Below are 27884 nucleotides of genomic sequence, written 5' to 3' on the forward strand. Positions count from 1 at the left end.
CAATCCCAACCTCTTAATTTTTTCCTTCTAAATACCTTAGCGTCCCAGAAAGCCACATCTATCCCCACCATTGCGCTTGGAAGAATCTACAAAACCATCACTAAGCACCATAACAGTAGCATTGTACCGTTGAGCACTGAAAGATGCAATGAGGCCAGTAAGCTCCTCAATACTAGCCAGATAGGCAATCAGTCTTCCTAAGCTAACTCCAGATGGGGAACGTCTCTGTCCCCCACTCCTACCATGAATCAGAAGAAATGCCATCCTGACTTAGCCCACTGGCTTCTTGACACAGTGAATCAAGCAGCTTCCACCAGTCCTACTTAGAGTAAGCACACAAGCATTGTAAGCACATTTGAAGAAGGCAGAGCTAACCCATCAATAGCTGTGTCTCTCATTCTTCAACACAATGCAAAGGAAGGATTTCGCAGTTCCATTTCTTTGTTTTCCACGTATAACTTCTGTCTGTCTGTCTGTCTCTCTCCAAGGATGGTGGAGAAGAAAACCTGGGTGTGATCATTAGTTCCTTTTCCCACTCTGGTCTTGCATTTGGGGGATGTTTTCCCCTTAGTACCCCAGACTACATTAACAAGTGAAAGCATCAGGGAGATGGAGGCAGTTGTCTGCTAAGTTGGACCTATTCAAGTAGGTGGTTTCCCAGCAGGCTTTTGGTCAAAAGCATCAAAACTCTTCAGCTTAATCAGGGGGACAAAGAGAATTTGCTTACAGCTCTCGAGCTAGTGGATGAAACAGGATCAGTAGCCTATTTTTCAGAAGTGTTTGATTACATGAGATAGGATGAAGCCTCCTCAAAGGTAGAGTACATGGAGGACCCTAGTAAAATGTTTATATGCTTTCCATGGTACTCTGAACGTATTACAAGTGGCCCTGGTCATGGTGCTTTCAAAGATTTTATCCCCAGAGGTTGGCCTCAAGAAGCCAACAGATAGAAGATAACGTTCACTGTGTTCTGCCCTTGCTATTCAAGCTTCCTCGAGAGCCTCAATATGCTCTAGGGGAGCTATCTTGTCAGCTAAGTAGCTCAAAGCTCTGTATCCCCTGACAACATCCATTACACCCAATCTACATGAAATACTTCCCTGCAGATGTATCTTCAAACTTTGTTTTAGTTTTTTTTCAAAAGGTTTTTACATCCACATACAATCGGGAACCCTCGATGGAGGTGAAAAGTTTATGGTTAGACCAAACTTAAGGAAACAGTCCCTGAAGGTGCTAAATCATCTATCTGATCATCACATCTTTTCATCTTCAGTCTCAGTTCAATCTCTCCTGGCCCAGGTACAAGTTTCCCTTCCAGGGAGGTCATGGCAGAGATCAGAGATCTGAAGATAACCTATTGAGCCCCCCCACTTTGGAATTAGGGGAGGAATCACGCAAGTTCGGTGAACAATGGAGCCTTTTCACCAAAGTCAAATGAAGACTTACACAGGGTGTTAACTCTTAAAGACTAATACATTTTTTAACGTATAAGGTTTTGTGGTTTAGGGTCCACTTTCAGATACAATGGATGCTAGAGTTCTGCAATTTAGGCAAATATGGTTGCTTTTGCATGTAATCAAAGCACACCTGTCTTTTTTTTTAAATTTCCCAGCCTGCCTTATTAATTTTGTTTGATGAAACGAGAGACACAGATATATTATTAAAGAGTATTTATTTCACCAGCTGGATTACAGACTACACAATGGGAATATTTTGTTATCTTAAAAACATAAAGCAGTAACTAATTAACCTTTCACAGGTAGATAGTAAAGGTGTGGCATCTGCTTCCTTCAGTTGTCTTTTAGCATGAAAAGGTTCAGTTCAGCCCATTTGGAATGTTGCAAGACTAGCCTTTGAATCCTCAGAGTTCATTGTTCCTTCTTTCTGTTTTGAAGAATTCTGTGCGGACACACCCTTCGCTGGCATAGTCTTCCTAGCTTTCAGCCATTTTGTCAAGAACAAGAAGAGGTGCGAGAATTCTGGTCTTATTGGTTTCTACAATGCAACCATTTAATACCATTTCATCCAAAATTATGTGCACTCTGTCCAATTTGAACATGATCTATGTTCATATAAAGTTAAGGAATTTCTTTTGGAATAAGCAGGACTAAACTGGAAAATGCCAGAACTCAAATTTGTTTTTTTTAATCTAAGTGCTTAACAGATGAACTTTATGAGTTTTTCGGTAACTGCAAAAATTATAACATTGTACCGTAATTCCAGTTTCACTACCGACTATACAGTTATTGTGTATAATAGTATGTAAATTAAAAGAGCGGTAGAAAAAAACAGCAGAAGTAGCAAATCATGTTGGTTAACACCAATCTTATTCTTTCAGCTATCAGCCTATTGTGACTTGCATTAAGAGAGCCAATCCAGAATAATTGTGTAAAGTTTCACTGAAAAGCTTGATTTTCAAATTAATTTTTAAAATGCTTCAATATGTTTAGCAGATGCTTAGCAAAGTGACCATTCAGAACACAAGGGAAATAATGGTTAACAAATTCTGCTAGGGCAAATCAGTGACAAGAAATCAGTCTCACGCTTCCCCAAAATGTTCCTGAGAATTGTAGTCTGAGGGGAGTCACCCTGGACAGAGATCCCTAGTCCCCCATTTTCCCCATAATAGTGCAATTATATGTGTAAATGAGGTGGAATCAGTGCTGAAAAGACATTCTTCCTCTGCTTAAGTGCAAGTTAAGGCATGTCTGGAACCGTGAGGGACTGAAAGCTGGATACACAAATTTTTCATTTGAGCAAACAGCTGTACTGAGAAAACATCACAACTGCTTGAAAAAACCCTACCTATCTTTCGCTTGACCTGCTGAAGGTATCTTCTTACTGCATTAAAGTATTTACCGCATATGGTGGAAATACGGGTGCACTGAGATGTAAGAATCCATACCAGCCTTTCCCAACCTGGTGCCCGCCAGATCTTTTCAACTAGATCTTTGGGAGTGCAACTCCCATCAGCCCCAGCCGGAACAGCTGTGTAATCTGAAATTTAAAAGAGGTCCGCAGAGATCTAACATTTTCAGTACTACTAACTTAGCCAGCAAACAGCTAGAACACGTTCTGTATTAATCGCAGCACTCCCCACCTGAAAACAAAACGAAGCCCCTGAACAAAGAATAAAGAATCTCAACATTTGCTTCCTTGGTTCAGGATCTGATGAGACATACATTCCATTTTACTGTCAAGTGTCTTTAAAATGTTTCTACAGAGATAACTGGAGGTTGGTATTATGACTGGAAGCCCAAGGAGGCTTCTTTTCTCCCCCAGTGAGATATGAGCTGCCCCACCCTGATGGGCAGCATTCCACAACTAGCTACTCTTCATTCCACCAACAAGTACTTCATCTGCTATTGGGAATCAAGTGACTGCAGCTCATAGTCCGTCCCTCCCCACTCAGGCTGTTCCTTCCTCATCTGCCCCAGCTGCAGCTGCTCTTGCCAAAGGTGCAGGGCAAGTTGCTTGGCTCTTTTAAGCATGCTGGGTCCTCTTGCGAAAGCCTTGCAGCTAAACGATGCCACTCCTTTGCAGACAGCATCGGTCCAACGCCCAACCCTCACTTAAAAATGAATCAGACTCTAAAGGGCTTTCTTATCTTTTTAAATGAAATTTTACCAATAGGTTCAGAGAGTAAACCAGGAATTTTCACATCAGGATTATATTGCTGTATTATATTGAAAGAATATTAATTGGCTATATGCTGGGAGATAAACTAGTGACAAACCTGTACAGTACTGTTTGCTAATCTTTTGGGGAAACCAATATAATAAATATTACTACTTCCTTTTTAAAGATGGGAACCTTAGGCTGCAATGCTCAGTTCAGCTGGGCTAAACTGGGTGGCAGAGCCACCACCATATCTGAAGCCCACATGCTTGCCCTGGCCAGAGTGGAAGGTGGTAATTTGAGCATTTCAGCTGCACTAGCTCCAGTTGAGAGGCCCAGATCAGGCCCACTGCTAGTAGCTTAGTTGGCCTAACTCCACCCTTGGGATTTTAAATCTCAGTGATCTGAGGTTAAGATATATCCCTAAACCTGTAACTGTATATTAATTAATTAACTAACACCGCTGTCCCATTCATTCTCCAAAGAACGCAGGTCAGTATATATTATCTTACCCCTTCCCATTTTATCCTTACAACAATCCAGTGAGGTATGTTAGGTTGAAAGAGAGGGACTGGCTCAGGTCCACCCAGCAAACTTTATGATGAGCATGAACTTGAACATGAACATGTATCTTCCTTGGTAACTACAGCTGGTCACTAAACATTTTGTGTATTTACCATTGAAGGAACAGGCTATAACTTATACATGGTTAAAAAAAATGAAAGACACAGGATTGCATAAAATGGGTGCTATACATATAAGGGTGTTTGCTTGTTAATATCTGCTCTAAATTGCTATGTTCAATCTGGAACTTCATGGTACTGGGAGTGAACTATATTATGTGAAGGTACTATGGAATATTTGAGGGCTCCACCTTCTTTCTCTCACACACATAAGGCTGCTGAGGTATGGAAGAGAGAAAAGTTTGAGTTCACCAAGAAGAGAGAAGAACTTGGAGGTGGTTTGAAACAATGTTTGAGCATGCCGAGAAGGGCATTAGAAAATACTGTCGTAGAGTAGGACATGACTAAACGACTAAACAACAACAAAGTAGATATATCACCAAATTATATTTCGGCCTTGTGTTTGAATAAAATATATTTCAAAGTATGTTCATATGGCCTACCTTTAGTAGCACCTTGCCCTCTATTTGAAGCTGTGCTCAAAGAGCCACACTTATAAGTACATGTGCATGGGAGTGCAACCTAGGCAGCAATTCATGCTTTTCGGAGCAGGTCATCTATGTCTTACTTTCATGTGAAAAACTGCTCTCTTGTTCCTTACACAGAAATACAGGCATTAAAAAATAATGTACTCCCACTCCAGATCCGTTTTGCCACACCAAACTTGATGTGATAACTTTCAACTGTTGCTTTTGTAATCTTTTTTAATGACTCATCTCTCCCAGATATCAGCACCTACTGCAGTTGTTTTAAAGAGCTTAATACAATTCCACCCACTTCTCCATGCACATAACTGGGACTTGTCAAATACACCAGCATGCTAAGTAGCAAAAATTTAGATATTAATTTATTGCGGGGGGGGGGGTGTGAGGGAATGCTTAAATTCTGGCTATTTCCACAAAAATGTATTTTTTATTTTATTTTGCTGTATTGCAGTTACAATACTGAAAACATTTTGCTTCATGTGTACTCTTAATTAAGAGGATACTAATAAGCTTCCTCTTTAGGTGGAATCCTGACTCAAATGTAATGGAGCCTCCCTTTCATTGCAAAATTTCCTTCCCTAAGATTAGATTAAGAGTCCCATTCTCTACCTGCTGAGCTAATCATACAATTATTTAGCATGCAATTAGGAGAGTGTTTGTAATGTCACCCTTTAATTGTCTTACTTCCATCAACATAGGTGTTGTTGTTGTTGTTGGTTTCTCAGGACCATCCACTTCTGATGCTACCCTCAGTGATCTCCAATCCAAAAAGGATAGAGGTGGGAGAATCTGGGTTGGGAAATGGCCAAATCCTGAGCCCTGCTGATCTCATGCTCATGATGGTAGAAGGTGTCAGGACAGCTACAGGGAAACATAGTGTACCATTTTCGGGGTTGGCATATTTTTCACCCAGGGGTATGTTAGGGGATTCAAGTCTCACCTGGAATGTCCCCTTTTGTCTTCCCCAAATATTACAGACGTAGTTCCATTTCCCTTAAATAAACAGGGCCAGATCATGGGAGGGACACACACCCATAACACCTCCAGTAGCATTGAAAGTATAACAGAAAATAACTCTCATAAGAAGAAAAACCTGTCCCGTCAGGCAGGAGAGAAAAAACTGAGGGGATTGCGCCTGCCTCCCAGAGTTCTTTGCTCTCCTGCCTCCATCACATGGAGAGAGATGTTACCCAACCCATTTGGGTCATCAGCAACCATCTCAAATCTTCTCCCACTACATTATGCCAGCAGAATCAATGAATGGATCTGATACTAAACACTGTGGTCAGCTCAGGCAGGTTCGTGCAGAAGGAGATGGTCATTCGGTTGAATGTTAACAGCTGTAATGAGCAAGCAGACTGCATTAATCTGCATCCCTAGTCTTCTCCTGTATCAATTCACCCCATGTGCTGAAATCTCCATTTGAGACTTTTGTCCAGATGCCTCTACTATTGAAAAGCAGATAGCAATCAGAGAAAGAGAGAGAGATCCCTTTCAATGGTAGGAATAAATGCTCGGAGCTCGGTTCCTTTGAGGATAGAGCTCTTCCTTTGCCCAGCAACAGATTCTATCACAGCTACTGTGTTCATGGCATTGAAATCTATTAAAGTTATGCATGCAGCAAGTAGAGCAAGGGGAAATTTCCTACCTTTAGACAAAATGTCTCCATTTCCCAGCATCTACTATCATATCACCACCCATATCACCAGCCTTTTAACAAATTACCTCCACATTGTCACTATTCACATATTATTCACATACTTCAAACCATCCATCCATATGGCTCAGTCACCTCTGCTGAACAGTTTAATCCAATCGTGGCAACATTTTGATTCCTACGGATGCCACGCAGCCTAGCAGATGCAGGAAGGAGCAGGAACATAAATAGAGAAAACTGAAAGGATACATCCAATTCACTCTAAAAAAAGAAAAGGAAAAGGGACATTTCAGCAAGATCAAAGGACTGATATTCTTCCATTTCTGACTACTGTACATTATTGTACATTATTGTTAGTGTTTTTAAAGTTTATTTGTATATTGGTTTTTGGTCCAAGGGATTATCATGGAGCTTGTTAACATTCACTCATCCTTTACAGCCATTTTCAGTACAACTTTCTTATTGTAAAGCAGAGTTAAGGGACTACCGCTCCCATCATCCTTGACCATTGGTAGGACGGCCATACATCCAGAATCTCCTGGACATAGCCGGGATTCGGCCATTGGAAACAGTGTCTGGGCGGAAATCACTGTAATGTCCAGGAAGATCCAGACATATAGCAACCCATACAACTTTTGTGTCCGAATTTTCACTTTCTGACATATGGCAACCCTACCTTTGGGCAACCTTTGCTGGGTCTGATGGGAGTTGGGGGTCTAACAACATCTGGAGAGTCACAGTTTCCCCACACTGTTGTGAAGCAAGACCTACTGCATGCCGTCATCTACTAGTTTTTCATGTATTTTGCTATGCTTTGGATGAGGCAAAGATGCACAGCCCTAAACTATGGGAAATCCTACTGAGCAGCCCTCTTTTGAGTGGGAGCTTCTACCAGATGCTGGTCTTACTTTTAAAGCTACGTTTTGCAGGTATAAAGACTTTGATTGTTTTCGGTGAAAGTGGGCAGCTGAACTGTTTTGCACTTCTGCCAAATTGCTGGAAGACACATAAGTCTTGGCTGTGTGTCAGTCATCACATTTCTGCTGGTGTGTTATGAGGCGATCCAGTGTTAAAAATAGCCATGGCATTCCTCCTTGAACGTGTATCTTTCTGCATGTCGGGCATCATAATGTGCACACACGTGCATCTGCATTTTATGATCTTGATGGTTCAATTCATTGGCTCTGCTTTTTATATACAGTTATATAGTTTATATAGATATTTATTTTCCTGACAGTGTTTGTATGGTTTTGTCATGGCCTTCAGCTAGTACAATAAAGCTTATTTTGATTTTTGACCATAATGCACACAGTGAAAGCCCCAACATGCGTATGTGAAGCTGCCACCCATTTAAGAAAGCAAATTTCCTAAAAATCTGCCTGCCTTATTCTAAGCACTGCCTCCTAGTACCAGTTTTGTCTGAATTGTGATTATAACACAATCAACAGATGTGGGTATATCTCTATTTCTGAATGATCATCTATTGGCTGAGGATGGAGTCTAATGTACAATTTGCACCACCCCATGGAGTCTGGCCTTGCTCGAAGCTGCTGGCTTTTTCAATCTAAAAAGGTTGAAAAGTGTGGTACATCGTATCATGCATGTTTCTATTTTAATTGCTTGTAACCCAGAGAACAAACAAATGATATAACAAATTGAACTGTTAATTCCCAAGAGATGAGCTAGTGAAAGTAAAATTAACATATAATATCTGCAGAATTCTGGCAGTATCTCAAGCTAGGATGATAATGGAGGAGGAAAGAACAAACTGTGGGAAAGAAAAGAACATCTGTCCTTTACTAGAGAGATGATTTGTCATCTCAGTATTTTTAGATTTGTGAGTTTCAAAGATTCTTTCAAAGTGCTATATTTATCTAATGACATAGGCAGAGCTTACATTCAGATGTTGGACCTCTCCTGGTGTCCCAATAGAAGCATCCAAAAGTTGGGAGCAAGTTATCAAAGCTCTCCTTTAGCTTTTGCTCAATTTCTCCTCAATTTCCAAGGCAGCTACAAAGCTAGAATTCTATACATGTGGAATAATACAGACTTGAGCCACCTGTGTACTTGCTTAATACCCAATGACTTAAATGTTGATGTCTTTCGATAAAAATAAATCCAAAGGTCAAATATCTGCACTCTATCATGGTGCAAATGTTTCAGACTAATAGGTCTATGATATAATAAATCATATGAAAGCTTTCTAAAAAAGAGAAGAGTTTGTATTTGGTACAATATCATACTTACCACTCTACTGAAATACTTGTCCAAAACCTCCACAAAATTATGAATGAGTTCATAGACAGCCATTTCATTCTGAAAATCAGTTGGAACATCAGAGAAACCAGTAATCTGTTAACTTTTCTACATTACTTATAAAGCTCACAGTTGTGATTTTTGTTTTAAGTTTTAGGAAACAAAACAAATAGTCTGATCCTTAGACCTTAAAATTCACTGCACCAGCAGCATAAATTCAAAAGAGTGCACCAGGGCAGCATTACAAACAATAACACACTGAATTTCACATCAGGTTTAATTGCACGCAGACCATGCCAGTGCTGATGTTTGTGCTCAGAATGGCCTGGACTCCATGATTGGCAGGGGGCACTGCTTGGTGTCCTGCAAGAAGGCATCGCTGGTTGTGTGGTGACACAGGACAGGGCTTCCTCTGTAGTAGCACCTGTATTATGGAACTCTTTCCCTGGCGCAATGGATGGTGGCATCCTAACTGAGATTTTACTGTCCAGTTAAAACATACTTGATGTTCTGGGCTTTTGGAAGAAGCCAGGAGAGACTGACAAAGACCTCAGGCTTATTTTATGCTGCTATGTTTTATTGATGATTGATATTATTGATTGTTTGTTTCACTGTCGTTTTATGTCGTATGATGATGTTTTATATTGTGCTTGAAAACTGTCCTTTGATCACTGTCATGTGATGAAAGGCAGTCCAGAAAGGTTGTAAATACATACATGAATAAAACAATTTCTCAAGGGTGCCTCCTTTGTAAACAGGTCACTGAGATATCGCTAGTGGGTTGAGCAACAGGGTTTTTTTTTTAGCTTATCAGATTTTCCCTCAAAATAATAAATTTATATTACATGAGAAAAAAATATGGTCTGGCTTTTCGATGATGACATTGTATGGGTGCTGTAAAAGGTTTGCTTGCATGTGGTGTACCAATCCAACGATAAACACCCACCTGGAAGCACCCTGGTCTCTTGTCAAGTCTCTATTTGCAGGGTCTTGCTTACAAAAGCTCATGACACCCTGCTTGTCTCTGAGGTGCCATAGGGTTCTTGGTTTTGCTGAAAGGGACTATGCTGCATTTCCTTCATCTCTTATGATGCAACTACATTGTGGGAGAGCTAGATATTGCAGAGTGAAGGACACAATAAAAGGAACTGGATCACATATGGAAACCAGGAAGAAACTAAAGCAATGGGCATATATCAAGTTCGGTATTTGTCTTTAGATCATAGATCAATATTTGTTTTTTCTTTACATAGTTAAGAAATAAACACATACCTCGGTTTCATTAATTCCAACCACTATGAAAAGAGCAGCATATTGCCTGTACACCAGCTTAAAATCTTTGTATTCAATAAAGGAACACTAAAAAAAAAGACATAGATAAAATTTGATGGATGACACATTTTTGTAGATATTTATCTGCTTTTTGAATATTTCATCTGGACAGTTTTTAGTTTATGCAGGCTAAGTAAGTTATTAAAGGGAAGAACAATCGATGCCAATGTTGTTTTTATTTACCAGTTCTAAAAATGCCCTGTTTACATATAAAACAAGGATGGGTGGAGGTTTGTTCTCTACTTGTAAAACAGCCCACTGGCGTGCGTTTTGTGTGTAACAAAACCAGGCCCCCCTTCTTTACGTTGTTGCACTCCATTGCCTTAAGCAGTTTCTCCCAGCCCAGGTCTTTCATTGGAGCTCAACTGAGAGAAAACTGCTTAAAACAAAGAAGAGCCAGTAAAGTTGTGCTCCCCTTACTTAATGTCATCTGTTCCTCACATGCTTTCCCACCCCTTGTTTTTAAGTAAACAACATATCGCTCACACACCACTATCACATCTAGCTTGATCCTTAATAAAACCTGAGATGACTCAAAGTCAGTGTCATAGCCTTTGCTAGGATCTTGAAACTATCCTGGTGCCTAGAGTACAGTGGTACCTCGTGATACGTACTTAATCCGTTCCAGAGGTCCACTCGTAACCAGAAACCACTTGTAACATGAGAAACACTTTTGTTAATGGCGCCTCCCACTGCTGCCATGCCACCGGAGCACGACTTCCGCTCACATGCCGGGGCAAAGTTCACAACAAGGGGAATCTACTTCCGGGTTAGTGGAGCGCATAACCCAACGCATTCATAAGGGGGACGGTACGCAACACGAGGTACCACTGTACACCCCCCAAAAGTTTTCCACTGTCTTGTTGAAATGAAAAGGGTTTCCAAATTAAATTGTTTCTGTTACCTTACAACAATTTGCAGATGAAGGAAGGATTGGCTAACAATAAAAAAGATGGTTTTCTTGACAGAGCACATATTTCTATATGGAGTGGACCTATATGAATTAACATATTCGAGCATTTATTGACAGTGCTATTTTTCTAGGGAAAGAGGTGCTGGAACTCACCATAAACATCTCCCTCGTTTTCTTAGAATGGCAATGGTGCCCACCTGAGAGGTGCCAGGACTGAGTTCCTATGAGTTCTCCCTGAAAAAGGCCCCCCAGATGTTGTTAGACTACAACTCCCATTGTCCCTAGCCAGCAGGGGCAGTGGTGAGGGATGGGAGTTGTAGTCCAAAAACATCAGGAGGTCCAAAGTTGGGAGCCACCATATTAGGGGGTGAACATCATACTATATATATGGGCACAAATAGCACCTAACATTCATTATTCAAGAGTTAATTTTTAAACAACATAAATTGGTGGGAGAGTGCCATTTAAAAAGCAAAGGGGTTGTACAGGCAAGGGATGCTGAACCATCTTCACCGCTGCCCCAGTCCAACTTCCTGAGGTCATTTCCCCCCCAGCCAAGCTCTAATGTTGGAAGTTGGGACAAAAGTGGCTGTGAGGAAGAGCAGAGATTAGGTGGAGATTCCAACATCCTGTGTGCACACACCTTTTGCATGCCAAATTCCATTCAAATACACACACTTGTGCTATACACAGAATGTACCCCTGCTGTGAACTTGGGGAAGGTTCAAATTCAAAGTCATAGGTCTGCCCCAATCAGATTGACCCTAAAATGTCTACATAAAAAGACATACTTGCTCCTTTGAACGGGAAAGGCAATGCTTGATTACTTCAGCTTCTAGTATCGTCCGTTTATGAAGGTCCATGTATTCATAATATCGAGAGAGTCTTGTTTGCCCTTGCTTGTTCACCATAAGAAAAAACTTGATCATGATTCGTTGTCAGCTCTTTCAAGGCTAGATGGTCAAAACTGAAATTGAGATTAAATAAAACTGTAAGGAAATTAATAGCTTCATCTTTTGAATTGGCACTGGGTTAAGGACAACCTTTTCTAGACTATGACTGTGGGTTCAGGTGAACGAGGCTTCTAAAGCCACATAAAACATTCCAGCCAGCTGCTTGTAGGTGATCCCATGCTGGGATCCCATGCTGGGATGAAGCTTTAGATGTGCCCCCCTCAACATTTGCTACAAAATGCTTTACTAGCATATAAAGTATAAGCAGACATTTCCCAGAACGAAACCCCTCCCACTCTGCAAATTCCAGCAAGGAGATATGTTTAGCAGGCATGTGGGAGGAAACGCACAGCTAGTTACTGTGAAAAAATAGTGTTCTGCAGAAAATTGAAAAGTTAGAAATTAGAACTGTGGGCATTTGGCCCCTCCTTCTGCATTAATGTGCCAACCACTAAAAGATGGGGAGGGGGGAGATAGGGTGCATTTATTCTGAAGCCTATTATAATGGCAAATTATAGTATCGGGCTATTTTTATAATATATTGCCATTAATTCTAGATGTGTTCTTCAGCATTTCTTAACCCCAAGCATATAAAGCTCATAAAGATAAAAGGCAGAAATTGGTAATAACCTATCATAATTGCCTAGGGCATTGCTCTTTGTTCCATATCTAGCTCACGTGGTCTAATCCTCACTCAGTGATTAAGTTCACTATGTGGTTTTGGGGAAATCACTCTATCTCAGCCTAACCTGCCTCACAGAGTGACGCCCCCCCTTACCCTTACCTGGGTGGGGGAGTTAACAAGCAACTTTTAAAAAGTGAAGGGTCCAAGAAGCCACACATCTATGCTTTTCGCCAATTCCAGACTACACTGGAACCTAGTGTGATCCATGCCATCAGCCAAGGTTTGCAAAAATACCTTTATAAAGGCTGAACTTCTCCAGGGTCACTTTCATGACCCACTTATGAAATAATCATGAGGCATTATCATGTTAATTTTGTAGAGCAAATTTCATCATCTACCTACCACCCAGACACTATCATGCTATGTTTTGACATGTCATGTATTAGGCCAGTCCCTCGCCTAGTTCAAGCAAACTAAATGAACTACTGTTCTCACACCACCCCTCTCTAGGCACTCCTCCACAGCAGCAACTTCAGTATCAAGGAGCAGTAGTGCATCTATTGCTCACAATGTGGTGAACAAGCCTCTCATTTGTTCCAGTAAATCCAAACTGAATCGCTCCCATGAATACCCTTTTAGCATGAGTAATTGTTGCAAAACTCAGTCTGTAGACAGGTGTGATGGTTTCATTTCTCCAGCCCTGGTTAAGATAAGTCATCAGCCGTACCCATGTTAAAGTAATAATAACAAATGGCTGCTTACATTTTTATAACTCAGTGTTCAACTTAACTTTGGATTCTAAAGGCTAAATACAGTTTAGATGAACCTTTATCAGTTCTTCAAGGAAGCTCTAGTTCAATAGTTTAAGCCCATAGTTTTCATTCATAACTTTTCCATTTGTATGTACCATTTTGTGGTAACATAATGGCCCTGTGCACACATCATAGTAAACCATAGTTAATGGTATATGTGCCTAAGAGGGCTCCTTTGCTCCTCCCTGCTTGTGCACAGAAGAATTTCCTGCTTTGCATCATGTCTGAAACAGAGATCGTGTTTGTTTCACTTCCAGAAAACAAAATCAGCTAAGAACAACTCTTGTTGTGCTTTTTAAATCACATTTTGCCTAGTTTATCATCTTCCAGAAAGAACAAATGTCTAAAGGTATGCTGTAAGTCTTTCACAGCCTAATCTCATGAAGAATAATTGGAAAATTAGTTTCCCGGATAGTTTTAGTAGAGATAAGTTGAGATCTAAAGAGCTGTGTGTGAATGAAACACTGTCGTGCGTGGGGGGGGGTGTCACAAATTCCAGCACTGGATGCATCTGTGGAAGATCTGTGGAAGATCTCTAAACCATCTGGGGCTTTTGGGAAGCCACAAGAGCTGCAGGGGGAAACAGGGCTGAACAAGCAGAAGTATATAATAATAATAATAATAATAATAATAATAATAATAATAATAACAATAATAATAATAATAATTTTTTATTTATACCCCGTCCTCCCCAGCCAAGGCCGGGCTCAGAGCGGCTTACAAGCAATAATAAAAACAAGATGAATGATTACAAACTTAAAAACAAAAATAAAACACAACAATTAAAATAATGGAACATTAAAATATTAAAATGTAGCCTCATCGCAGGAGGAGAAGGAAAAGAAGGGGAAAAAAGAGAGAGAGGGGGGTGAGGGAGGGAATCAAACTGGCTCCAAGCCAAAGGCCAGGCGGAACAACTCTGTCTTACAGGCCCTGCGGAAAGAAATCAGATCCTGCAGGGCCCTGGTCTCATGAGGCAGAACGTTCCACCAGGCCGGAGCCAGAGTTGAAAAGGCCCTGGCTCTGGTCGAAGAACACCACTATTTTTATAATATAATATAATATATAATATGTGGAACACCACTCCCAGCTGCTTTGATCCTGCCCTGCTGTTTGCAACTAATGGGTCCATCCCATCCTGATTTGGTGATTCTGGCACTGTAACTAACTTTAATTCAAGTCAAGTCATTTTATTACGGTCAGTGACCAGTATCAAGAACTTTAATTAACTATATTCAAGTTTGGATGTTCTCTCGTCTCCTCTCTAGAGGCAAGAACGCTAAAATACAGTGGTACCTCGGGTTACAGACGCTTCAGGTGACAGACTCTGCTAACCCAGAAATAGTACCTCGGGTTAAGAATTTTGCTTCAGGATGAGAACAGAAATCACACCACGGGGGCATGGCGGCAGCAGGAAGCCCCCTTAACTAAAGTGGTACCTCACGTTAAGAACAGTTTCAGGTTAAGAACAGACCTCCAGAACGAATTAAGTTCTTAACCCGAGGTGTATCAGTTACCTTTAGAATGCATTATGGATTTCATTATTTTGTGCATGTGTATTTAAGGTGGTGCCCACGAGAGTCATTGTATACATTTCCTATTGAAGACCCTATAATTTTTCCAAGAACTGGAGATGGCACTATAGTTACTGACAGTAAGAGCTGTGAGACAGTGGAATTTGCTGCCAAGGAGTGTGGTGGAGTCTCCTTCTTTGGAGGTCTTTAAGCAGAGGTTTGACAACCATATGTCAGGAGTGCTCTGATGGTGTTTCCTGCTTGGCAGGGGGTTGGACTCGATGGCCCTTGTGGTCTCTTCCAACACTATGATTCTATGATTCTACTGTACTATGGAGTTACCCACAGTAGACCTGCTCAATATTCCTGTCCTGCCATAGTATCTAATCAAACTGGTTTTACAAACTTCTAATGCATTTCAAAGACTAGTTCTAATGACACAACCAGCACAACTTTAACAGAAATCTATACTGTACATTGTTATGGCTGGCAGTATAGCTGTACATATATGTACATATATGTACATGTATATATAAATATAGATACAGATACACACACACACACACACATTTAAAAATACAAAAATACAAAGCTCTTCTTTTTCAAGAACATGCTCCCATTAAGAAATTTCCTTCAAGACTGAAATTGACTAAACCAGGCACTCCAGTCAAACTGCTGTGTTGGCAGCACTGAAGTAATTTCACTGGGACGCAAGCCTGGGCAGTGCGTATGGAGATCCTGGGCAGCCCAGATGACAAGGCCCCCTTCTCGGCCTTACTGATGTGGTCCAAAGGGAAGCAGAGCAATACATATGGTACCATCTTGGCTGCAGGAGTTGCCAGGAGGCGGCATACAAAGCACCACCCAACCATCTTAGGGACTCCACTCCAGATTTCTGTAGGGTTTACTCCTTAGCCTTTTCTTCTCCTGAAGAAGTATCTCCACCCCCATTGTTCTGCCCGGTCCAGCGACAAGGGCCTTCTGGGGGTTCCCTCACTGTGAGAAGCGAAGTTACAGGAAACCAGGCAGAGGGCCTTCTTGGTAGTGGCACCTGCCCTGTGGAAGACCCTCCCATCAGATGTCAAAGAAATAAACAACTATCTGACTGTTAGAAGACATCTGAAGGCAGCCCTATTTAGGGAAGCTTTTATATTTGATTAATTATTGTATTTTAATATTTTGTGGGAAGCTGCTCAGAGTGGCTGGGGAAACCCAGCCAGATGGGCGGGGTATAAATAAATAAATTATTTATCATCATCATCATCACAATGCAGCAGAGGTTTGGGGGTCAGTGTTTCCTTCTGCTACATGGGCTACCTTCCCAGGTTGTGGAGCCCCATCTGCCCCTCATTTCCTTCTACAGCACATGCAGAAACTGCCTTCTTGACCATTGGACCCACTATTGATGTCGTCCACTCAATCTGATGGAAGCTGTCTTTGCATGCAGGGAAGATCCCTAACACACCAAGGGTTTGAGACCGATCAGCTACCCTCACCTGGTTTTGTCAGCCAGTTGAAGCTATTCCTGGCGTATGGCCACTGCTATATGCTGACAGCTTCTAGGAGCCACAGATGAAAGCTAAGTGCAGGGTGGGGACCAAAGGTGGACAAACTACCACAAAAGGAGCACAACGTGTCTCCCACCAGATGTACTACCCCTCCTCTAACATCCCATCTGGTAAATATAATTTCACCATATCATTGACTTGTTCTAAAAAAGGTAAAGGACCCCTGACAGTTAAGTCCAGTCGTGAACGACTCTGGGGTTGCGGCGCTCATCTCGCTTTACTGGCCAAGGGAGCCGACGTTTGTTCGCAGACAGTTTTCCCGGGTCATGTGGCCAGCATGACTAAGTCGCTTCTGGTACAATGGAACACCGAAACCAGAGCAGCACACAGAAACGCCGTTTACCTTCCTGCCGGAGTGGTACCTATTTATCTACTTGCACTTTGACGTGCTTTCAAACTGTTAGGTTGGCAGGAGCTGGGACCGAGCAACGGGAGCTCACCCCGTCGTGGGGATTCGAACTGCCGACCTTCTGATTGGCAAGCCCTAGACTCAGTGGTTAAGACCACAGCGCCACCCGCGTCCCCTGACTTGTTCTAGGATTGTCCAAAACAGCTTTATTTAATAGGCTTTCTCTTTACTTCCCCAGACCCTAGAGAGGCTCAACCCCAGTTTTATTTGTAGTTATCAATTTACCCAGAGCAATTGGATTGGGGCGAATGTCACAGTAACATTATAAAAGAAATCAACTATGATTATAAGTACTGGACAGAGGCAGAAGGGCCAATTCCTATTGGTTTCAAATTGAAGATACAGTCATATCTTGGATCCCGAACAACCTGGAACTCAGACGTTTTGGCTCCTGAATGCTGCAAACCCGGAAGTGATCATTCCGGTTTGTGAACGTTCTTTTGGAACCCGAATGTCCAACAGGATTTCCGCAGCTTGCGGTTCGCTGCAGGAGCTTCCTGCAGTCAATCAAAAGCCACAATTTAGTTTTCTAACGTTTTGGAAGTCGAATGGACTTCCAGAACGGATTCCGTTTGACTTCCAAGGTACGACTGTACTGGTGAAAGAACCAACCTGTAATATTTCCCACTGCATTTGCATTATACATAGTAACTATAGCCACCATTGTCTGATTCACTGCTGGCTCTGCTCTGAAGTACAGTATTTTACACTCTCTCATTTGCTTAATGCTTGATTTTATTTATAGATGGATGCTGAATTTCCTCATGGGGAACTTCTTGCTATGAAACACAGCCACTGTGTAAAATAATTATATTATTATTATTTATAGATATAGGCATATGTCTTTATGCCAAATGCAAAGCTCAGCTCGCTCTTAAATATGGAGCTGTTTAAGAGAATATTAGGCTATTTACAGATCACAGGAGGTACTCTTTCCTCATGAGCTGACAATAACTTTCACTCCCATGTCAGGAGAGTACTCTTAAAAGCTCACAAACAGGCTTGTGGCTATTGTTAATGGATTTAGATAGAACACCTTTCTAAGGAGAAAAAAGAGTAATTGATATGTGAGGCATTTTAAAACCTTAGGGGTAGAGCAAAGATTCTCCAACTGTGGTCTGCTAACTCCATTTGGATGGTCCACAGAAAGATTGCAGAACATGCCTATACTTGATCAATTTTTATGACAATTGAGTTGAAGGTTTTTTTGATCAAGGACAGAGTACTGAGCAGGATAACAAAGTCCAGACCTAAGTCCTGTGATTTTCATAGGAACTGGGTGCAGTCTACTTAACTTTTCTATTTAAAAAAATACCTAACCCCTGACCCATACTGCTGTTGGTAAGGATTCAACAGAAGTCTACCTCCACTGTGGACCCGAAAGGGCGATGAAGTGCATACTGCTTTTTACCAGTGCTCCTGCTGGCAATAATCATATTTAGTCCTAAAACTGGGTTTGAGGGGCAGAGCAGGACTGTGCCAACAGAGCTGCTGGTTCCAAAGCCAGCCTGTTTTCTAGTGAAGAACCTGATCTGAGCCCTGTGCTGTGCCAGGCTGCAGTTAGTGCAGCAAAAATAGGGGTGGGGGGACAGACTGCTACCACCCTCTGTCCTGGCTGCTCCATGCCCCAGTTAGGATTGGGAGAATTTGCCACTCTATTCCCAAGTTAGAATTGCTCTGCACAATCTGTTTTCAGCACAACCAGGTTGATCAAGGAACATGTGGGATTAAAATAAAGAAGCACATGTCTTTGAGCATGAGCTACATGCCTTTCCTCTGTAATTATTGGGAAACAGCTTCCAGGTCAGAGAGGATTACTTCCAGACAAATTTTTGTCCCAACACCTTAGTTTTGAATTAAGCACATGGTACACAGTCTCTGAGCACAAACACTGTGGCTCTGGTTATTATAGTTATGAGTTACAGATGAACTTCATCCTCCACATATTTACCTAATCCTTTTCAGCACCACTAATTCTAATAATTGCAACATTATATGGAAATGCATTCTATTAGTTAATTATGTGTTGTATAAGTACTTCCTTTTGTTTGTTTTAAACATGCTACCCATCAATTTGAATTAATTACTGTGTTGTTTGTAACTCTGAGACTGTTTTGTTTCTCTTTTCACTCTCTCCATTCCCTAACTTATATTATAAACCTTATTGTGTCCTCATTCTTCTCTCAGTTATATACATGTGTATATATTTAATAATAATAATATCTAATAACAACAGCAAGATGCTGGGATGAGTGGGAACAATGTGTGTCTCCTCTTCCATAAAATTATAGGAGTTGTATAAAAAGTATAAATTTTCTTAAGTATCCTCAGGTTATGTGGTTTCAACTGAAGAATGGGCCACTTCAGAATGAAAAGTAAACAGCACAAACTCAAAAGGAAGCCTCAAGAGCTTCTAGCCCATAGAAGAGGCAAATAAAGATAGCATAATTAATGCCCCTTAGGGTTATGAGAATTTATTTTAATTAACCCACTCCAAAATGGTATTGCAGAGTGTGATCCTCAGAAATATTCAGGTGGAAATGATGAACTGCCATGTTCATGATGAGAATATCATTCCAAACCTTACTATAGGGTTAATATTGATTAAATTATTGATACTGATTAAATTTTTGAATTTAATTATGCTTCTTTTTATGCTATGGGAATGAGGTTATGAAAAGATTCAGCCATGTAGGTGTGACACAACGTAGTGCGTACACACTCAGAGGATAACCTCCAAACCATCCTAAATATCTTTGAAGAAGCATACGAAAAGCTTGGCCTATCGCTCAACATCCAAAAAACCAAAGTTTTATGCACCAACAAACATAAAACAACCCCTCTGCAGCGCCACAAATCCAACTCAGTGGTGTAATGTTGGAAAGTATACCGTATTTTTCGCCCTATAGGACGCACTTTTCCCCCTCAAAAAATGAAGGGGAAATTTGTGTGCGTCCTATGGGGCGAATGCAGGCTTTTGCTGAAGCCTGGAGAGCGAGAGGGGTCCGTGCGCACAGACCCCTCTCGCTCTCCAGGCTTCGCGGACCTCTCCGCAAGCGGGGGGAGCGCTCCCGCCGCTTGCGGAGAGGTCCCTGCATGCGGAAGCCTGGGCGCACTGAGCTCAGCGTGTCCAGGCTTCGCGGACCTCTCCGCAAGCGGGGGGAGCACTCCCGCCGCTTGCGGAGAGGTGCCTGCATGCGGAAGCCTGGGCGCGCTGAGCTCAGCGCGTCCAAGCTTCACGGACCTCTCCGCAAGCGGGGGGAGTGCTCCCGCCGCTTGCGGAGAGGTGCCTGCATGCGGAAGCCTGGGCACACTGAGCTCAGCACGTCCAGGCTTCGCGGACCTCTCCGCAAGCGGGGGGAGCGCTCCCCCCGCTTGCGGAGAGGTGCCTGCATGCGGAAGCCTGGGCGCGCTGAGCTCAGCGTGTCCAAGCTTCGCGGACCTCTCCGCAAGCGGCGGGAGCCGGCCCTGGGCTCCCACGGCTTGCAGAGAGCTGCCTGTTTGGGGGCTGGGGTCAGGGGAAGCTCCGGCGGGCCTCCCCCACCCCAGCCCCGCGCCTGGGGGGGAAATAATTTCCCCCCCTTTATTTCCCCCCAAAAAAACTAGGTGCGCCTTATGGGACGGTGCGTCCTATAGGGCGAAAAATATGGTAAATCACTTCTCCTACCTGGACAGTTATCGTTCCACAAGAGCCTTCCACTGTGGAAGGACGTGTGGATCCAGAATTGGGCTCCACAATCACCTGTGGACACACCGTTAAGACCGTGTACATGGAAGACAATCTAACTCGGCTACAAGTGATCGCCAAAGAAGAAGACACTCCAAATTAGCCACTTTAATACATAAAGCCCTCCATGACTAGGGATCTAGGTGTAGACTGTTTCAAACCATGAGATCGGCAGAGCGGGGTTCTGCTTCTGGTCCTGCCAATAAATATGGCTTGTTGTGTTAGGATCTGGAAGATCCCAACTCTCTGTAGTCGTGGCCCACCTTTGCAATTCCCTACCCTTGGCAACATGATGCCCTCAATATTAAGGGATTTCTTTGCCATATGGTGAAGACACCTACTTTCTGAAGTCTTTGGGGCATGAAACTTGTGTCGATCCCTCCAGAATCTGGATCTCTGTGTTCTTAATGGAACTGAAACTGCATGTTATTTTTCAATTGTATTTTATGAGTTTTATCAATATTTTTATATTGTAATTACTTTGAGGTCATTATGATAAAAAACAATCTATAAAAACCTGTGATCAATTAATAAGCATTAAAAGCTAATAACATGAAGCTACAAACATGAGCCTGACCAAACTGCGGGAGGCGGTGGAAGACAGGAGTGCCTGGCGTTCTCTGGTCCATGGGCTCACGAAGAGTCGGACACGATTAAACGACTAAACAACAACAAAAGCTAATAGTTGCCATCAGGAACAGTCATACTCTGTTTATTCACTTTACAAAGAGAATCTAGAAAACAGACAGCAACCAACTCACCTTCCAGTGTTTTCTGTTCAATTTTTTTTTTGGGGGGGGGGAACTGTTTTTGGATTATAAAAATGCAACTTTAAAATGCATTTGCAATGCTTAACTGTCCAGGGTGTACTAGCAAAAACACTTTAGGCTTTTCAGGGATATGTAGCCTTTCATTAATAACTCCCACCTTGTTGCTTATACAGTGGTACCTCAGGTTAAGTACTTAATGTTGAATAATTGCCGTGGCTAATTGGATTGGACCCCAATTAGGCGCAGCTACTTGAATGGCAGCCCGGCACACTCCCGTCTGGCGCCTCTCTGCTGGTCCTCCTCCGGCAGCCACAAGTGCAGAGCGTTTCACGCAGCGTGCTGTTGCTCCCCGGTGTTAAACAGATCAAACACACCTAGGCGTCAGTGTGTTTATAACTCATTCTTTATTCAAGCAGTTAAACAATTACGGAGCTTTCCTGGACTCAGCTCACACATTTTGCTTCCGTCTCTTTCGGACGCAGAGACAGAACAGGCAGACAGTGGAATAAAGCCACTCCCTCTAGTCACGCCTCAGGAATGGAGAGACGTCACTCAGAACTCCTTAACCCTGTGAGTTCTGAAACCAGTAACACCCCCTCTTCTATCCAGTCCTGAGGTTACTTGGGTGTTTACCTTTACAGACCTCTGTGGGATCAATCCCCTTTTCAATGTTCTTAACCTGAAGCTGTTCTTAACCTGAAGCACTACTTTAGCTAATGGGGCCTCCTGCTGCTGCCGCACCGCCAGAGCACAATTTCTTTTCTCATCCTGAAGCAAGTTCTTAACCCTGAAGCACTATTTCTGGGGTTGCGGAGCCTGTAACCTGAAGCGTATGTAACCTGAAGCGTATGTAACCTGAGGTACCACTGTACTTTTATTACGGTACTTCCTATTCAACATTTAGGGTATACTTCTACATAAGTACTCTACTGGATCAGACCAAGAACCTATCTAAGCTGTTGTATATATCCATCAACAAAGGCATAATGCCTCTAAGAATAGACCTTGATAGAGCTGGGAATTCTAATCTGAGGAAATTGAAACAGGGCTTTATTCCAGTTTAGTTAATCCAGAACATTTATGTTTGTCTCTGCCCCAATGCTGGCCATGCAGCCCACAACAGAAAAAGACCCCTATAGCCATGGTTTCATGACTGTAGGCTTAAAAGTCCAGGTCTCTGTATCAAATTTACTTTGGAATAATAATAATAATAATAATAATAATAATAATAATAATAATAATAATAATAATTTATTATTTATACCCCACCCATCTGGCTGGGCCTCCCCAGCCACTCTGGGCGGCTTCCATAAAAACCAAAAATACAGTAAATTATCACACGTTAAAAACTTCCCTGAACAGGGCTGCCTTAAGATGTCTTCTGAATGTCAGGTAGTTGTTTATCGCTTTGACATCTGCTGGAAGGGCGTTCCACAGGGTGGGCGCCACTACCGAGAAGGCCCTCTGCCTGGTTCCCTGTAGCTTTGCTTCCCGCAATGAGGGAACCGCCAGAAGGCCCTCGGCGCTGGACCTCAGCGTCCGGGCAGAATGATGGGGGTGGAGACGCTCCTTCAGGTATACTGGACTGAGGCCGTTTAGGGCTTTAAAGGTCAGCACCAACACTTTGAATTGTGCTCGGAAACATACTGGGAGCCAATGTAGGTCTTTCAAGACCGGTGTTATATGGTCTCGGCGGCCGCTCCCAGTCACCAGTCTAGCTGCTGCATTCTGGATTAGTTGTAGTTTCCGAGTCACCTTCAAAGGTAGCCCCACGTAGAGTGCATTGCAGTAGTCCAAGCGGGAGATAACCAGAGCATGCACCACTCTGGCAAGACAGTCCGCAGGCAGATAGGGTCTCAGCCTACGTACCAGATGGAGCTGGTAAACAGCTGCCCTGGACACAGATTTGACCTGTGCCTCCATGGACAGCTGTGAGTCCAAAATGACTCCCAGGCTGCGCACCTGGTCCTTCACGGGCACAGTTACCCCATTCAGGACCAGGGAATCCTCCACACCTGCCCGCCTCCTGTCCCCCAGAAACAGTACTTCTGTCTTGTCAGGATTCAACCTCAATCTGTTAGCCGCCATCCATCCTCCAACCGCCTCCAGACACTCACACAGGACCTTCACTGCCCTCACTGGTTCTGATTTAAAAGAGAGGTAGAGCTGGGTATCATCCGCATACTGATGAACACCCAGCCCAAACCTCCTGATTATCTCTCCCAGCGGCTGCATGTAAATGTTGAAAAGCATGGGGGAGAGGACAGAACCCTGAGGCACCCCACAAGTGAGAGCCCAGGGGTCTGAACACTCATCCCCCACCACCACTTTCTGAACACGGCCCACGAGGAAGGAGCGGAACCACTGTAGGACAGTGCCCCCAGCTCCCAGCCCCTCAAGACGGTCCAGAAGGATGTTATGGTCGATGGTATCAAACGCCGCTGAAAGATCCAGCAGAACTAGGAAACAGCTCTCACCTTTGTCCCTAGCCCACCGGAGATCATCAACCAGTGCGACCAAGGCAGTTTCAGTGCCATGATGAGGCCTGAATCCCTACTGGAAGGGATCCAAATGGTACGCTTCTTCCAGGCGTGCCTGGAGTTGTTCGGCAACCGCTCGCTCAATCACCTTGCCCAAGAATGGAAGATTTGAGACTGGGCGATAGTTGGCCATTGTGGCCGCATCTAAAGATGGTTTTTTAAGAAGCGGTTTAATAACTGCCTCTTTCAGCGGGTCTGGGAAGGCTCCCTCACGGAGGGAAGCATTCACCACCCCACGAAGCCCATCGCCCAGTCCTTCCCGGCTAGCTTTTATAAGCCAGGATGGGCAAGGATCCAGGAGACAGGTGGTTGGTTTCACTCGTCCAAGCAGCATGTCCACATCCTCGGAGGTAACAGATTGGAATTGATCCCACTCAACTTGACTAGACAGAACTCTAGCACTCTCCTGCCCCGGCCCTGCTCCCATGGTGGGAGCTTCTTCCCGAATCTGAGCAATTTTATCTGCAAAAAACTTTGCAAAATCATTGCAGGAGAACATGTGGCCTGTACTGGGCCCCGATGTTGCAGGTGGTTCCGCTAAATTGTGAACCACCTGAAAAAGTCTCCTGCTGCTGTTTTCTGCAGATGCAATAGAGGCGGTGAATAATTTTTTCTTCGCCGCCGCTATCGCCACTTGGTAGGCTCGACGTTGAGCTCTAACCTGTGTCCGGTCAGATTCGGAATGAGTTATCCGCCACCGGCGCTCTAGCCGTCTCAACGATTGTTTCATTGCCCTCAGATCCGTGGAAAACCACGGGGCTCTCCGGGCTCCATGCAATCGGAGAGGGCGCTTCGGAGCCAAACAGTCAATAGCCCTGGTTAACTCCACATTCCAGCGGGCCACCAGGGAATCAGCTGAAAGGCCATCAACATGGAATAAAGCATCCCCTACCACTCTCTGGAAACCATTTGGATCCATTAAGTGGCGGGGGCGGACCATCCGAATTGGTCCCACCTCCCTGCAGAATTGGTCCCACCTCCCTGGAAGAATAAAGCATTTTTTTTATGTGACTCGCTCATTATCCAGTGCTTAGGATGTGACAGAACACTTTAGTGCAATAGCTACTTTATTTAAAGGAAACCTACTTTGAAGTACAAGTGTGTCAGCACTAGACTCCTGTATTTTAATTTCATACCTTCAATTAAACATTTTATTTTGTGACTTGTTTACACTGTAGCTGTAAAACGCTCCTATATATAGCTTACATATTAACTTGCTCCTTTTTAAGGATATGGTTTGCAAAGATGACTGAGTAGTTTACCAAAGGCTAAAGAAGGCATGTTCCCTACGGCTCTGACTAACCTTGTTTTAAACATCCCTGTGATGGAGTTTCCCTCAAGGGATTGCTCAGAAAGCTCTCCCTCCTTCTACAGAGGTTAGCCTCTCTTAATTTAATCCCATACTCATAGTAGTAATTTGACACCTGGTTTGCCAACTGCCAGTACTCTGGTTTCTATTTGCTGCCTTGCTACTTTGGGTGACAGAGTAATAATAACAACAGCAGTGGCAAAATCAGCGCATGTTTCATGTCCTGGGGGAGGGAGGGTGTGTTGTGCGTGTGGTGGGAGAAATAGCCTCTTGTCCACCCCAAGGAGCCAGCTGTAGACATGTGAGGAATGCAACTGCAATGCCAAGAATCTTTTGCTGGCACAGCCCATCATCGGGGAGACCATTTTAAATGAGCTGAAGGAGCAACAAACAGTAGCAGCCTACTGAAAAATTATAAACTGAGGAGAGAAAGTAGTAGCAAGAGACTGTTAAAGTGGCAGGGAGTTAAGTATGGAATACACTCCTTTGCAATCTTTTAAAAACGTACCATCAGGGAAAGGTACAGTTTTCAAAATGGGTCACAAAACCTTTTATTCCTTCCATGTCTCTATCTCATGGAAGTGGGATGAAGAAGGGCCAGAGTTTGTGGTGCTGGGTAAAATGCCAGTTTGGACATTCAGAATGAGTGGGTGCTTTGTAGACTACCAGCGATTATAGTTGCTGTTTAAAATGCCAGGCAAGAAAAAAAATTCCCTGCAAGAGGCTCATTTGATATAGGAAGCTTTCTCCTAAAAATGGAAAATGCACTCTTAGCATGATCAGATAACTGTTGAATTGATATGTTCTTCACATGCTCCTGGTGGTTCTTCCTGAGCTAAATAAAGCCCTCTCTACAACTATCAACAGTTTACACCATCGTGTAAACTGGCAAAAAGACTGAGATGCCAAGGAATTTCCCAGTTCAAATGTCACATTTGCCAGGAACTCAGTAGGTTGCCTTAGGCAAGCCACACTCTCTCACCTCAACCGCACGACACGGGGAAACATTCTGACCTACCTTCCAGGGTTGTCGTGAGGATGACAACTGGACAATGCACAGTGAACACGTGAAGTGCGAGTGTCATTCTCACTTTAAAACCAAAGAGCGACCATCTCTGCGGGCAGCTCTGGCTCTCCTGGCCATTGACAAGCGAGTTTTACCGAGGAGTTAAAAAGTCAGCCGCGGGAAACTGATTTAGGACTGAAGGAGCGAGATTTTTTTTCCCCCTCAGCGAACACCAAATACCACCCAGAGCGCAAGAACCCCCTACTTTCCTCTCTATAATTTCCTCTCAGGCAGCGCCCGCGCATGCGTGCAGCAGGACGGCGCGGGTGTCGGAGCAAGGCGGGTGCCGTTTCCCAGCATGCCCCGCGCACCTCCGCCTCTCCCCCCCCCCCACCCCGTGGGTGGGTGAGCCGAGCTGCTGAGTGAATCTGTCCGGCTGATGATGGAGCTGAGACTGTAATGGCGGCCGGCGGCGGCAGGAGCAGCAGCGGCGGCGGCGGCAGGAGCTCGGCGCTGCTCTGACACCCGGCTACTGCTCCGCGTGGCCTTGACACCCCCGGGCCGGTCCCTCCCCACAAGCAGCGCCGCTCCGGACTCGGGACACCAGGCGGGAGGAGGAGGAGCAGCAGCAGCAGCAGCAAGAGGAGGCGGGGGAAGGACTCCCCACAGACAATGGACGAACATCCCGGAGCCGGCGGCGGGATCATGGCAGGGCCCAGCCCGAGGCCGCAGCAGCAGCAAGGGCCGCTGCCGCCCGCCGGAGGGAACGCCAACTCCCAGCTGCTCGGCCAAGGCTGCGCGGGGCCCGGCGGCGGAGGCAACCTGCCGCCACAGCAGCAACCCCAAGGCCCGGCGGCAGCGGCGGCTCCGGAAGCGGTGGGCCCCGGCGGCGGCGGCTCGGAGCTGTCCCGGCCTCAACACTACACCATCCCGGGGATCCTGCACTACATCCAGCACGAATGGGCCCGCTTCGAGATGGAGCGCGCGCACTGGGAGGTGGAAAGGGCCGAGCTCCAGGTGAGGCGGAGGGGACGCACGCAAGCACAATGAGAGAGAACGACTGGCTTGAGGCGAGGAGGGTCTGTCCGTTACCGGGAAGGATGGGAGCTGCGGCGGCGTGGCTGAGGAGGGAGGGAAGGTGGGTGCGGGGCGGACGACGCGGCGGCGGGGGAGGAGAAAGTTACCTGTCCGGCGCGGCGGGCGTCACTCGGCACGTTCCCCCGCTCGCGGCTCCTCGGGTTGGGCAGCCTTCCCCGGGGCAGCCATTTTGGTTTCTAGCATGGCGCCCGCCTGGGCCTGTCAGGCTAGGCAGGGGAGGGCTGCCGTCTCCCCCCGGCCCCGGATTTTAAAGTACCGACTCCGCAGCGTCCGCGCGCCCTGACAGTTAGCTGGGGCTCGAGGGCGGGGGGGGGGGGCAACGGCGACTTTCCCGCTCGCGGCGGCGGCGGCTGCTGCCAGAGCCCTCTGGACATTTGGGAGGCTTCTCCGGCCTACCGGGAGGGCGAGTCGCATCATCTTTATAAGGACACGGTGATCTCAACCTGCTCTTAGCCCCCGACCTTATTTATTTCCAGCTGTTACCTTGGGAATACAAAGCCGCGCACTTCCTTCTTGGCGAGGGACCCCGCCTTCTTTCTAGGAATAGGAGGCGTGTTCCCCCTTCAATCTCTGTTCAGCACCCACATGGGTGACACTACCCCTAAAAAT

General features: G+C 44.5%; 2 protein-coding genes across 8 annotated transcripts in view; one reads left to right on the plus strand and one right to left on the minus strand.

The window, feature by feature from the left end:
* Positions 1-1662: 1662 nt before the first annotated feature.
* AP4S1 (adaptor related protein complex 4 subunit sigma 1) lies at positions 1663-27884 on the minus strand. 4 transcript variants are annotated; one of them, XM_083742003.1, is made up of 6 exons: positions 27759-27884; positions 11736-11911; positions 9972-10058; positions 8691-8759; positions 6693-6704; positions 1663-2062 (listed from the first exon to the last, which is right to left on the minus strand). In XM_083742003.1, the coding sequence occupies exons 2-6, from the start codon at positions 11871-11873 to the stop codon at positions 1934-1936; spliced, it is 435 nt and encodes a 144-aa protein (XP_083598129.1). In that variant the 5' UTR covers positions 11874-11911; positions 27759-27884; the 3' UTR covers positions 1663-1933. The 4 variants fall into 4 exon arrangements, with proteins under 4 accessions (XP_083598129.1, XP_083598127.1, XP_083598128.1 ...); XM_083742001.1 differs by lacking the exon at positions 27759-27884 and adding an exon at positions 27362-27519; XM_083742002.1 differs by lacking the exon at positions 27759-27884 and adding an exon at positions 26190-26477.
* The window catches only part of STRN3 (striatin 3), a 42695-nt gene continuing 41305 nt past the window's right edge, over positions 26495-27884 (plus strand). For all 4 annotated transcript variants that reach the window (XM_083741110.1, XM_083741112.1, XM_083741111.1 and 1 more), the window contains exon 1: positions 26495-27194. In XM_083741110.1, the coding sequence (XP_083597236.1) occupies positions 26850-27194 (345 nt within the window). In that variant the 5' untranslated portion in view covers positions 26495-26849. The remainder of the gene's footprint in view (positions 27195-27884) is intronic.

The sequence above is a fragment of the Podarcis gaigeae genome (assembly GCF_964106915.1).
Source record: "Podarcis gaigeae genome assembly, chromosome: 1".
NCBI lineage: Eukaryota > Metazoa > Chordata > Lepidosauria > Squamata > Lacertidae > Podarcis > Podarcis gaigeae.